Raw genomic sequence first — 13,566 nt, 5'->3', positions numbered from 1 at the left:
AAGTTCCCATGAAAGCTCTCTGTATTGACCCCTAATGTATTTGTACATAGTAATCATATCTCCCCTTAGGCGCCTCTTTTCTAAAGTAAACATGCCTAAACTGGCTAACCTTTCCTCATAACTTAATGACTCCATACCCTTTATCAATTTTGTCGCCCTTCTCTGAACCCTTTCTAGTTCCAAATTATCTTTTTTATAGAGTGGTGCCCAGAACTGTACTGCATATTCAAGATAAGGTCTTACCAATGATTTATACAGTGGCAAAATTACACTGTCTTCCCTTGCATCTATGCCCCTTTTTATGCATGCCAATACTTTGTTTGCCCTTGCAGCTGCTGCTTGACATTGAGCACTATTGCTAAGTCTACTGTCTACGAGCACTCCCAAATCCTTTTCCATTATAGATTCTCCCAAATTAATTCCATTTAATTTATAGATTGCGTTCTTGTTTTTGATCCCTGAATGCATAACCTTACATTTATCTGTGTTAAACCTCATATTCCATTTAGCCGCCCAATCCTCCAGTTTATTTAAGTCCCTCTGTAGAGAAGCTACATCTTGCTCTGATTTTATTACCTTACAGAGTTTAGTGTCATCTGCAAAAATAGAAACTTTACTCTCTAAACCATCACCAAGGTCATTAATAAATATATTAAAAAGGAGTGGTCCCAGCACGGAACCTTGAGGAACTCTCCACTTAAGACCTTTGACCAATTAGAAAATGTTCCATTTATCACAACTCTCTGTTCCCTATTCTCTAACCAGTTTTCGATCCAAGTACAAATTTTGATTTCTAGACCCAGTTCCCTTATTTTGTAAACCAACCTCTTGTGTGGCACTGTATCAAAGGCCTTTGCAAAATCTAAGTAGACCACATCTACTGTCCTGCCCTGGTCTAAGTTCCCACTAACTTCCTCGTAGAAACGAATTAGATTAGTTTGACATGACCTATCCCTCACAAATCCATGTTGATTCCCACTAATAATTTTATTGCGTACCAAGTAATCCTGAATACTGTCCCTTAAAATACCTTCCAGTAGTTTCCCCACTATTGATGTCAGGCTTACAGGTCTATAATTCTCTGGTTGTGATCTCGTCCCCTTTTTAAACAACGGCACCACATCTGCTATTCGCCAATCCCTTGGTACTGAGCCTGATGAGATTGAATCTCTGAAAATTAAGAATATCGGTCTAGCTATTTCCGAGTTTAATTCCATAAGGACCCTTGGGTGTATGCCATCTGGACCTGGAGCTTTATTTATCTTAATATTCTTCAGTCGCTTTTGGACTTCTTCCTCTGACAACCAAGTATTAATTAATGGCATGGTTTCATTTCCATTTTTATGTATTACTCCTGCCATTTGTTCCTCTCTGGTAAATACTGAAGAAAAGAACGTGTTTAATATCTCTGCTTTTTCCTTAGTATCATTTATCAATTCACCCATCTCACTTCTTAGTGGTCCTATATTATCTTTTTTAATCCTTTTGCCATTTATATACTTAAAAAACTTTTTGGGGTTTGTCTTACTTTCTTTTGCAACGTGCCTTTCATTTTCTAATTTAGCCAATCTAATTTCCTTTTTGCATGTTTTATTACATTCCTTGTACCTATGGAAGGACTCCTCTGACCCTTCAGACTTAAACAATTTAAATGCACGCTTCTTCCTTTGCATTTCTTCCCTTACCTTTTTATTTAGCCACATTGGTTTAGACTTAATTCTTTTACATTTATTTCCCATAGGAATGAACTTATACGTGTATGTTTCCAACAACATTTTAAAGACAGCCCACATTTCTTCCGTATTTTTTCCTTCAAATGCTTTGTCCCAGTCTATGCTCTTTATAGACTCCTTTAGCATATTAAAATTTGCCTTTTTAAAGTTTAAAGTCCTAGTTGATCCCTTATACTGTTGTTTCTGGAAACTAATTTCAAATGAGACCATATTATGATCACTGTTTCCCAAGTCCTCCTTTACTTGAATATTTGATATTACGTCTACATTGTTTGTTATTACTAGGTCCAGTATAGTCCGGTTCCTAGTTGGTTCCTCAACTAATTGGGACATGTAATGGTCTTTTAGCGTGCTCAGAAACCTATTTCCCCTAGCTGTACCGCAGGTCTCAGTACTCCAATCAATGTCCGGATAATTAAAATCCCCCATAATTAAAATTTGACCTAGTTGTGTAGCCTTTTCAATTTGCTGTAGAAGTTGGGCTTCCTCAATCGTACTAATATCTGGCGGTTTATAGCATATCCCTATCAGAAACTTCTCTGAACTTTTTCCTCCGCTGGATATTTCCACCCACAATGCCTCTATATTATCACCAATATTCTCGTATATAACTTCCTGAATACTTGGTTTTAATTCTGGCTTAATATAAAGACATACTCCTCCTACCCTTTTATTTACCCTATCCCTCCTGAAGAGAGAATAGCCTTCCAAGTTGACTGCCCAGTCATGTGTATCATCCCACCAGGTCTCAGTAATACCTATAATATCATACTGCTCATTCATTGCTACTAGTTCTAACTCCCCCATTTTACCTGTCAGGCTTCTTGCATTTGCAAACATACACTTAAGTCTATTGGCTCCCTTCGGTATTTCTTTTTGCTTTAAAAAGGGCCGCTCCTTATCGGCTATGCTTCCCTTTCCCCCCTCTCCACCCCCTTTACTCTTGTTAAATTCCTCATTACTACTCTCAATGTCTATCCCATAAATACTTGCTTGCCCCTCCCCCCCGGAGCCTAGTTTAAAATCTCCTCCAACCTTCTAACCATCCTCTCCCCTAGCACTGCAGCCCCCTCCTCATTCAGGTGCAATCCATCACGACAATAAAGATGGCAACTGACCGAGAAATCAGCCCAGTGCTCTAAGAATCCAAAACCCTCCTTCCTACACCAATCTTTTAGCCACGCATTAACCTCCCTAATCTCCCGCTGCCTCCCTGGACTAGCGCGTGGCACAGGTAGTATTTCCGAAAATACTACCTTGGATGTCCTTGCCTTAAGTTTGCGACCTATGTCCCTGAAATCATTCTTTAGGACACCCCTTCTTCCTCTAACTCGGTCATTGGTGCCAACATGCACCAAAACCGCTGGGTCATTCCCAGCCCCTCCCAACAATCTGTCCACCCGATCCGCAATATGCCGAGCCCGAGCACCCGGGAGACAACACACTGTTCGGCATGCACGGTCCCGGTAACAGATTGCCCTATCTACCTTCCTAATAATTGAATCCCCTACCACCACAATCTGCCTGGGTCCCTGAGTAACTTTGGTCCCCTCTGTGCTGGAGAGACCATTCCCCTGGTTGCTAGAGGAAGCAGTGTCATCCAACTCTACCAATTCTGAACTGCCTTCCACAGTATCTTCATCCAATCTGGCAAATCTGCTGGGATTGCCTAGCTCAGAACTGGCCTGTCTCTTCCTCCCTCTGCTACCCCTAGTAACTGTTACCCAGCTGCCTACCTGTGCATCCTCCTCTGTCTCTGCTCCACCCTGCTCAGCTAACGCATCAACGGTGAGCTGTAAACTCTGCTCCAGGTTGGCAATGTCTCTCAATGTTGCAATGGTCTGCTTTAGATCAGTTACCTGGGCTTCCAAAGAGACCAATTGCTCACATTTCTCACAGAGGTATAAACCTTGGAACACTTGCTCCAAGTGTGCATACATATGACAAGATATGCATTGAGTGAGATCATCAAGCCTGCTACTACTCATCTTATTATGGCTAACCTAACTTCTTATAGCCTACAGAGAACTTTAGTACTAGCCTTTCCTAGCCACTTACCAGTTTAAACCCTTTCCTGGATTCAACTCCTTAATGGAACCAACTCCACACTTTAAACAAAAACAGCACTTGAAATCAAAAAAGCAGTGAAATCACAAGCTCAATGAAATCGCTTGCTACCTCCTGTTAAATAGAGCTTGCACTAACCAGCTGTATCAACTATGCAATTAAACCACACCCACTAGCTCTAACAGAGAGAAGGGAAAAAAAAAAACACTTAATAAACACACAGAAAAACGAATCCCGTTCAATAAACACACAGAATAATTCCCCAAACTATATTACTCTCTCAGCACAGCACAGCAATCCTTAATGGAACCAACTCCACACTTTAAACAAAAACAGCACTTGAAATCAAAAAAGCAGTGAAATCACAAGCTCAATGAAATCGCTTGCTACCTCCTGTTAAATAGAGCTTGCACTAACCAGCTGTATCAACTATGCAATTAAACCACACCCACTAGCTCTAACAGAGAGAAGGAAAAAAAAAACAAAAACACTTAATAAACACACAGAAAAACGAATCCCGTTCAATAAACACACAGAATAATTCCCCAAACTATATCACTCTCTCAGCACAGCACAGCAATCCTTAATGGAACCAACTCCACACTTTAAACAAAAACAGCACTTGAAATCAAAAAAGCAGTGAAATCACAAGCTCAATGAAATCGCTTGCTACCTCCTGTTAAATAGAGCTTGCACTAACCAGCTGTATCAACTATGCAATTAATCCACACCCACTAGCTCTAACAGAGAGAAGGGGAAAAAAAAAAAACACTTAATAAACACACAGAAAAACGAATCCCGTTCAATAAACACACAGAATAATTCCCCAAACTATATCACTCTCTCAGCACAGCACAGCAATCCTTAATGGAACCAACTCCACACTTTAAACAAAAACAGCACTTGAAATCAAAAAAGCAGTGAAATCACAAGCTCTTCTTGAGTAGCTAGATGGTTTACAACTTTGGGGCTTCAAACTCCCCTGAGACCCTTATTTATCCTGGGCCTGGCTAATTTCAAAAGATTATTGACACTTGCATAGGTTCAGATTCATGTCATCTAGCAAAGCACACTGTGAGATTACATTACTAGGTTACATACAATATACATTGTCATACCTGAATATTAAGCGAAAATAACAATAATACATAATCATCACACGCGCACTAAAACAGGCCTATGCAAAATGATCAAAGCCAGGATTACCCAGCACTCCCCTTCAGTGGCAGCCATTCACAAGCATCCGGCATGGGAATATGCTTGCGATTGGCTGGTGGTAAAGGGCAGTCACAGGAATTCCAGGCTACAGGCAATTTTTCAATATTTTGCCCCTGTATTTACTATGATAACTCCAAAGAAGAAAATATGGTAGGGTTTTTTTTAGCTAATAAAATGAACGAGTGGTAAAGTGAAGGGGTCTTAAAAGCCCCTCTCATCTATCCTTGGAGCACTCCAGAGGTCCTAATCGTGTTTATGACCCTGGTCCACAGATCCTATTGGGGTCTTTGTGATTGTGGATATGGAGGTCGGTGGATATGCACACTGCACTATGTTTTGCATCGTTAACTATTGGACAAGACTTCAAGCCCTTTTATAGTGGGAGAATGGCCATGACCAGCAGTGAATAATCTCTCTCCACAAAATGAAATATTATTTCTGTACAGGCTCACCACTGTGTCGACTCTGTACTTTGCTAGGAACGTCTTCACTCCACCCAACATCTCCTTTCTGCCTGTCCAAACATCTACTCCTCCGTAGAACATATACAAAAGAATGTGGGAGGGTAGGGATTAGCTACCCTGCAAGTGGACTGACACAATATGCAGCATTACCCTTGACTATTGGTATGTAATAACGAGCACCATGCCCTTCGCTCATTCTAGAATTATAATTGAAAGTAGGTTTAATTATAGCAGTAGTTATTATGAAATGCAGCAGAAAACATGATATCTCATGGTTAGAAGAAAGATGAAACACTGACAGGAAGGTGATGCACTGTTTAGTTTGCAGGAAATTAATAAGAATTAAATCAACATTTAACATTTATATTCCAGGTCACAACTGAACAGCTTGTTTAAGGAAAATATTTATCACTCTTTGAAATAATAATCCAACATTTTACTATTGAATCTGTCATAAAAGTACATACATTCCACTTAAACCAAAATCCATCTGATGTTAAAGCAAAGCAAAAGTAAGATATCAATGGAAACAATGTCAGGAGCAGTACCTACCGATGATATCCCATAAAGGAAGAACAGGAGCAGGATGACACCATATGAACTCTCCAAGAAAACAAAAAATTTTGTAACAAGAGTCATCAGATTTGCTATAACTAAAACATAGACAGAGTAGAGTAATCCCCAGGACAACCTGCAATACAAGAACAAGGCAGAAAGATTTATACATTCTGTAAATAAACACTTAAATATTCTTTTGATTTAAATGTGTTCACATTAATCACAGGGAAACGCGTTATTTAAGAACCCTACTAACTGCCAATTGCTACTGAGCAGTAATGGTTAGGATTTCGAAAGGATTCCTGTGACCGAATCACTTATAAATAACTTATGGTATTAATTTATCTAAAGGAAATAGCGCAGGGCACTTATTTATATAATTGCCAATGCACTTATTTTTGATATTGTGTATATTTTGATATAAAAAAATCTTTATTTCTTACATCACTGGAGAAAATTAGTTTTTTTCTGTTTTAACCTTGCTGGAGAAAATGCCTTATTTCTGATGTATATATCTGATACAGTAACACTTTTTTTAGAAAGCCTTTTGTATATCTTGTAGTAATGAAATGCCTTGTTTGGGGTTTGTAACTCTTCTTGGGGAATTCTTTTCTTTAGAGGAAATGTGTATTCTGTAACTGTTGGAAAGGACCCATGCTAATTAGACCTTTTGATGTGTGAGGGTCTAGCATCTGGAGGTATAGGAAGATGTAATTATACTTGCTGCCAGATGTCCACTGTATCCAAATTAAGATGTAGGATATCACACCAAGGTTTTAAGATATCACAGATAAGCGTAAATAATGTTAGCTTTGCAATGCATGTTTTGGTAAACAGGTTACATCCTGATTCTAAAAATAGCCTGTAAGGCTGTGTCTAAAATAGTATTAAAAGGGAGCCCTTGTAAACTGAAATGTATCATTCTGATGTTCCATCTGACCTGACGACTGATACCTTTAATCAGTGGAACTGTCCTTGTCAGCGAAATAAACATCACTCTTTACTTCAAGACCCTGCTTGAAAACTTCTTCAATATTGCTGTAATCCTGTGACCTATAGATTAGACTCTAAATCTAATCCGTCCCCCGGCTGCTTCTGAGGTTTGGACCCAGCTCTCCAGTACCACCCCACTGCCGCTACCCAGCAGCTCTGGCCAGTGTGATAGGCTAGGGGTGATCCATACACAGCATCCTGATCCAGAGTAAGCTGTCAAGAGTACCAGCCCAAGTGTACCAGCATGGGAGTACACTAGCAGCGACAGTTACCCAGAAGGAACGTGGTTCCGGGTGACATAAAGGAGTCCAGTGGTGGCAGCAGGCTCCTCCTACTGCGGCAGGAGGGGTGTATTCGAAATAACAAAAGGGGACGGTGGAAAAGTAAGCCCAGCTGGTTCCCAGCAACAACAGACAGGGTGGCATAGGCAGCCCATCCTGTCACAATTCCTTTATCCCTATTTTCGTATACACAGAAAAAATTATCTAATCTGGTGGTCAGAGCCTTTTAGGTTCCACCATGGAGGTCAAGTGTGTTAAAAATGTAAATGTGGTAGATAAAAGGTAGGTAACCTATGGCTCTTCTGCTGTAATAAGTCTGTCTACAAGTCACAGCATATCAAGCCAGCTATAAGCTGCAAGGACATGCTTAAACCTATAGTACCCCAACAGCTGCAAAACCACAGCACCCCTGGCACAATTTTACTCAATTTATATAAAAAAAAGTTTACACATCATTATTGAAAATGCAGGTGTTTGTGATGTAAATTCTAAAATCAAGATAATGTCCGTCCAAAGCAATTCAAGCAAATAGATACTCTTTAGAAAAATACAAAAGAAAAAACATGTGATGGTGCAGAGTAGTTTGAAATAAAATAGACAAATGTATAACAATGTCTTGGTTAACGAAGCGGTGGAATTGGTCAGACCCACTGCCATGCAAAGGGTATGGGCACTCCGTATCGGTTTTACTGGAAATGAATAAAAAACAGTACAGCGCAGAGAATGGCCATCAGCACTTAAAATATTTTTGAGAAAAAAATCATGTATATATATATATATATATATATATATATATATATATATATATAGATAGATATAGATATAGATATATAGATATATATAATGCCAAATTTATTGGTACCTTAATATAAAAATAACAAATATATAAAACAATCATCATCATGATTGCTGAAACAATATCACAACAACGATTGCCTACTATTGAAAAATGAGTACCATATTTAGAGCATGTCTGTTGCGATCTCCCTCTGTGGATGCTGCTTTGCTTATATCAGATCCTGTCTGCAAGGTGTTAGGCTCTCATCATTTCATCTGGATCCTGAACACTTGTGTCTGGCCTTTATTAAGCCTACCTATCCAGCAGACTGATGCCAGTTCATTAATTGTCACTGTTGCTGGTCTCTCTCAGAACTCCTGTGATTTGGTCCTGATTTATCACCTGGTATTTGACTCCTGTTTGACTATCATATTGCACTTTTTCCTGTGACCCTGACCTTGGCTAATTTGACTTTTTTCCTGTCTTCTCCTGGTTCTGTTGTGGATCCTTCACTTTCTGACCCTGGCTTGCCTGACCTTTCTCCTGTCTGCTCCTGGTTCTGTTGTGGATCTTCCAGTTTCTGACCCTGGCTTGCCTGACCTTTCTCCTGTCTGGTTCTGTTGTGGATCCTCCAGTTTCTGACCCTGGCTTGCCTGACCTTTCTCCTGTCTGCTCCTTCCTTGGATCATTCAGTCTCAGCTTCAAGACAGCATATTACATCTGCCAAGCTAAACCTGGTAATCATGGTATCCTGTACCTGCAATTCTCCTATTTTGTGTTGTATTCAGTAATACCCGTTTCAAAGCTAAACTTGGTAATCCTGGTATCCTGTACCTGCAGTTCTTCTATTGTGCCTGGTATCCAGTAAACCCAGCTTTCTAAATGCCAGGAATAAGGAGAAAAAAGTGCCTCCTCCTATCCCTCGGATTTCTCATAGGCTTTAACAGACTGTGCGTGTGGACACGTATGCTGTGACGCCAGCATGCACACACGTTTCTAATGCAGGAAAGATTCCTTTCCTCTGGCAATATCAGAAAACCTGCAGACCACGATGGGAAGTGATCTGTGGGTTTTCTTAACCCCTTAAATGCAGAGGATGACTGGGACTCGTCATTAGAACTTTAGGGGATCATGTAGAGGGTGAAACCCACTCAATTGGTTTATCTAGCTAAAAGATTAGTTTGTCCTCACAAATTAATCAAAAATAATTTTGCCTCTTTAATCAAAAACAATACTTGTTCCATAATTGACTAGTTAATGGCAAGATAGGTGAAAAATAATGATGTTTAATTTAACTTGCTTACAACCTTCTTTTTAGTTCTGGCTATTTTTCTGGCAGTTCATTAGGCCATAGCTTAGCAAATCTGATGGTTTGTATTTTTATCATGTTAAAAATTTGGCATGGAGATTTATAATGTGGTGCTCTGCTAAACTGTGGCTTTCATGAGGTTTTATTGTGGTTTGGCCTTTAGTAAATACTGAGAATTTGAAACCACCAGAACATCCGCTTAATACAGGAGGTTTTAATAAACCGCCCTATAGTAAATCTAGCCCATGGACTTTTTTTTTGACTCATCATTCTTCCCCTCACCATCCTCCCATATTTCCAATAAACTATAATATAACTCAATTTCCTTGCACAGTACTTCTTATAGAGATGTTTTTTGCATGCACTCATTTGTTTTTCATTTGTTGTCTTTAAAACCACAGGTTGACAAGCCTGAAATACAATATGTTCGTGCGCCCACCAGGATCAGTATTACGGAATCTACCATGGTTTTAAGCAGCTGTATTATTTGGGTCCATTTAATTATTCCATGACCATATCCACAGCAGCTGTTCACATGTTGTTAAGGAACTCACCAGAATGCTAGATCCTTCAGCCTCATTATCTTCATGATCTCTCTCATCTCCCTCCGCTCTCTGGTGACATACAGTGACAGCAGGTACGTCAGTGACACATAGCACATGCACATACCGCCAATGATTATGCCACTTTGTATCATCTGTCTTCTGTATCTTGTAGACTTCATCCTCACCACTTCAATGGAGGCCAGCGTGTCCTCTACAGGTTTATTGGTGGTCACCTGGAGAAACAATACTACAATATCAAGACACAGCTATAGTACAGTGTGAAGGTGAAGTCATTGCTGCTCTTTGCTATTTTTGCATATTCTGAGTCGAAATAACAGACATGACATTCTACGTGATAACAAGTATCTGTTAGGTTTATACATACTCAACTAAATGTATATATTGTGACATGTACAATATGGTGGATAATTGAGTAAGGAAGGCAATTTTACTCTAGACTCCAGTTATTTGGGATTTAGGATTGAGTCAGTTCCCTCTAAACATGTTATTAGCTGGCCTCTAAGCAGAAAGCATCAGTATTTTAAAGTAAAAGGTATAATTAAGCTAGCCTCTGGTGGGGGCGCCATACAAACCACCGTCTTCACTTGTGAGATGTCACTAATGCTCCTAAGACTCTTCTATCCTTTTGGACAATAAGAAGAAATGGGGGTGGAAAGCGCAATGTGATAGTTTCTAACATCGTTGCTGATAGGACAGGAGTCATGCTAAAAACCAACACAGCACACTTCAAACTGTTTCCAGTTGTCAATCCCGGATCAGAATTTGTTTGGAAAGCTAGTGTGGGTGAGTTTTCTTGTAAGGCTTGGAAGCCTACAGTCCTGTGGGCTGTAGGAAGAAAGGATGGACACTGAAAAATATTTTAGCTGGAATTGCCCTTTAAGGACTGATGGCCCATAGGGGGCATATTTATTAAACTGCGGGTTTGAAAAAGTGGAGATGTTGCCTGTAGCAAGCAATCAGATTCTAGTTATCATTTATATAGTGCATTCTACAAAATGATAGCTAGAATCTGATTGGTTGCTATAGGCAACATCTCCACTTTTTAAAACCCGCAGTTTAGTAAATATACCCCTTAATCTTTACCTCTATCTGGTGACACAGAGAAGCTGACCTCTGAGAGAGTTGGAATAGCTCTTGAGATGTTTAACCCTCCAGCTGAAGAAAGGAAAGGCTAATATATTAGGTGGAGTTTACTGGTTAGGCTTTATTTTCTATTTTTGTGCTTTACATTGTCCTAACACAGAAGATTAACAAAATGTCCTGTATTAGCATAACACCTAATTGATGTAGTGAAGACAGCTATGGAGACTTTCTACAAATGACATGTGAATGAAGGAATGCATCTACACTCACAGAAAATGCTGAAACGTTATATATAAAAGCAAATGCATAAAATAATGGGGTGGCAAGTGGTAATTAGCTGCTGTTATGAGAATTTTCCATTTCTTTCTGCTTAATGCAACATTTTGCAGCTTCTTCCAGACAAACCAGTAACTAAATCCACTTACTTCAATTATAGCAGAGTCAATACTCGCTTGCAGAAAGAGGAACCCCGACCTCCAGTAATGTGTCAAGGTGCAGGAATCATTGAAACAATAATAACCTACAGAAGGACATAATGTAGACTGTGGATGATGTCAATCAAAATGCTCTCTACATAACCTGTTAATTTATTCCTATGCAACTTTCCAGATAATATGTGTAATAATGCATGTGGTGCAGCTTTCTGAAACCAGTAGGGTTTCATCATTCATCTTGAAAAACCCCTCTGCATTACAGTAGTTCATGAGATTGTGAATTCTGTAATATAGGGACTGGAGCTTCCAAGACAGTGAGTAAGGTAGAACAACAGTAATTGATAACCTGGATGAACAAGTCTCTGGGCTAAATGAATTATTATATCTAGGAACAGTAGAACAGGAGTCAGTAGCTCTGGAGCACCGGACAGTCACACGCTATACCAGACCACATGGGTATCTGCATGGAGATAAGGAGAGATAGCCATTTATTGGAGCAGCTGCCACAGAATTTCCAAATAAAAGTATAAGAGAATAAGAATCAGCAGATAGCAAGGAGAGTTCAGCTCACGCATATATCGGTCAACCTCTATTTCTTTAAAAATGTCTCCTCTCAATTTACATGTCCTGCATAATGAACAAATCTTCTTATATGTATTATGAATCTTTAAACTCAGTTTTATTGGGGTCCTTCGTGTTTTGAAGATTGTCTGGTTAAGATTAAACATGCTCTACACATTCTTCTGTCTCATATCTACCATCCTCTCTTCCTTCAGAATATTTGCATTTGATGACACCTTCTGTTCTTGCGATTGTATCATCCATTTAATTCCAGGAATTATCCCTCCTAGGGGTTAGATGTGTCCTCTTTCTGTACCCAAATTTGAGCCATGTTGGAATACATTAAGGAGAACTTGGAAAAGGGATTCATCCACACATTGACCTGCTAAAGCTGGGTTCTTCATAGTCAAGAAAAGGCCAGTTCTCTGAGACTCTGAATAAGAGGGTTAAACAAGATTACCATAAAAGTTCTTGCCATCTTCCTTTGATTTCAGAACACGTTGATCGAGTTCGCGAAGCCATGGTCTTTTCTATGGTGGATTTACAGGACACATACAAATTCATCCGTATTAAAGAATGAGACAAGTGAAAGACTCACATGTGGGATTCATATGACATCTGTTACGTGCACCAGCTATCTTCAAAAGTTAGTTAATTGCATAGTCTTCAACTTTCTTTATCAGTTTGCTATAATTTACTTAGATTACTTAGATTTACTTAGACCTAAAGAGGTCTATTTATGACTAGACTTAAATTGATCATGTTAATTTTAATATCTTATCGCAATGATAAGAAATGAATTAACATGGCAATTTACTAAAATTGATCAGTTGGGACAGTGGCTCTGAAGCCTACCTGGGAGGGATCTCCTGCAATGTTTTCCCCATAGGTAATAAAGGCTAACGCCAACTTCAGATGGAGTTAGCTACCAGGTTTAAACTCCTAATTTCAGAGCTTGATACATAGAGAAAAATCGCAGTCCCCATAGACACCTACGGGGAATGGATTTTAGGTTGAAGAGGTTGGGACTGCAGCAGACATTTTCAATCTATAGCCTTGTTACTATTTCTCAGCTTTAATCCCCTGAAAACTGGAGTTTTCAGGGAATTATAGGTTGATCAATAGGCCCCTATGTCATTGATCAGACTTATGGGCTGATTTATGGTTTGTACTTCACCGGTATAGGACTTTTTCTTGCTTAGCCCTTTACAGAAAAGGGTTACCGCAGGCCGTAAGATTTATTCAGAGGTGCTGGCTTCCGTGTGCCTTTGTCTGTTCTGTTATTGCCACATGAGGACAGCAATAATAGATGAAAATCCTTTCCAAAAAAGTTTTTACATTTTTTTATACATTTTTACACTTTGTTTTATAACCTTTGTATTAGTGGAACTGAAAGCCCAAATCTGGCAAAACAGTAAATTAAACGTGACCACTCTGGGCAGTTATCACATGGGCTGCTAAGAATTGCTCAGCTACCACATCGATATTGTTTTAGTAAAATGCAACAATAAAGGATTGTTT

At 39.3% G+C, this 13,566-nt stretch overlaps 1 protein-coding gene across 3 annotated transcripts in view; it reads right to left on the bottom strand.

The window, feature by feature from the left end:
- LOC142095217 (ATP-binding cassette sub-family A member 9-like) overlaps positions 1-13,566 on the bottom strand; it is a 127,184-nt gene that overhangs the window by 97,115 nt on the left and 16,503 nt on the right. Inside the window, exons 5-7 of one of the 3 annotated variants that reach the window (XM_075178102.1) lie at positions 11,476-11,570; positions 9,956-10,179; positions 6,035-6,173 (exon numbers count right to left, since the gene is read on the bottom strand). In XM_075178102.1, the coding sequence (XP_075034203.1) occupies positions 6,035-6,173; positions 9,956-10,179; positions 11,476-11,570 (458 nt within the window). Of the gene's footprint in view, positions 1-5,470; positions 5,545-6,034; positions 6,174-9,955; positions 10,180-11,475; positions 11,571-13,566 lie in introns of those variants that run through there. The other 2 variants (XM_075178103.1, XM_075178105.1) reach the window with 2 other exon arrangements.

This window comes from Mixophyes fleayi, chromosome 6, assembly GCF_038048845.1.
Source record: "Mixophyes fleayi isolate aMixFle1 chromosome 6, aMixFle1.hap1, whole genome shotgun sequence".
In the NCBI taxonomy this organism is placed as follows: Eukaryota; Metazoa; Chordata; class Amphibia; order Anura; family Limnodynastidae; genus Mixophyes; species Mixophyes fleayi.
Note: the sequence above shows the minus strand (reverse complement) of the source record. Positions and strands in the feature narration are given on the sequence as shown.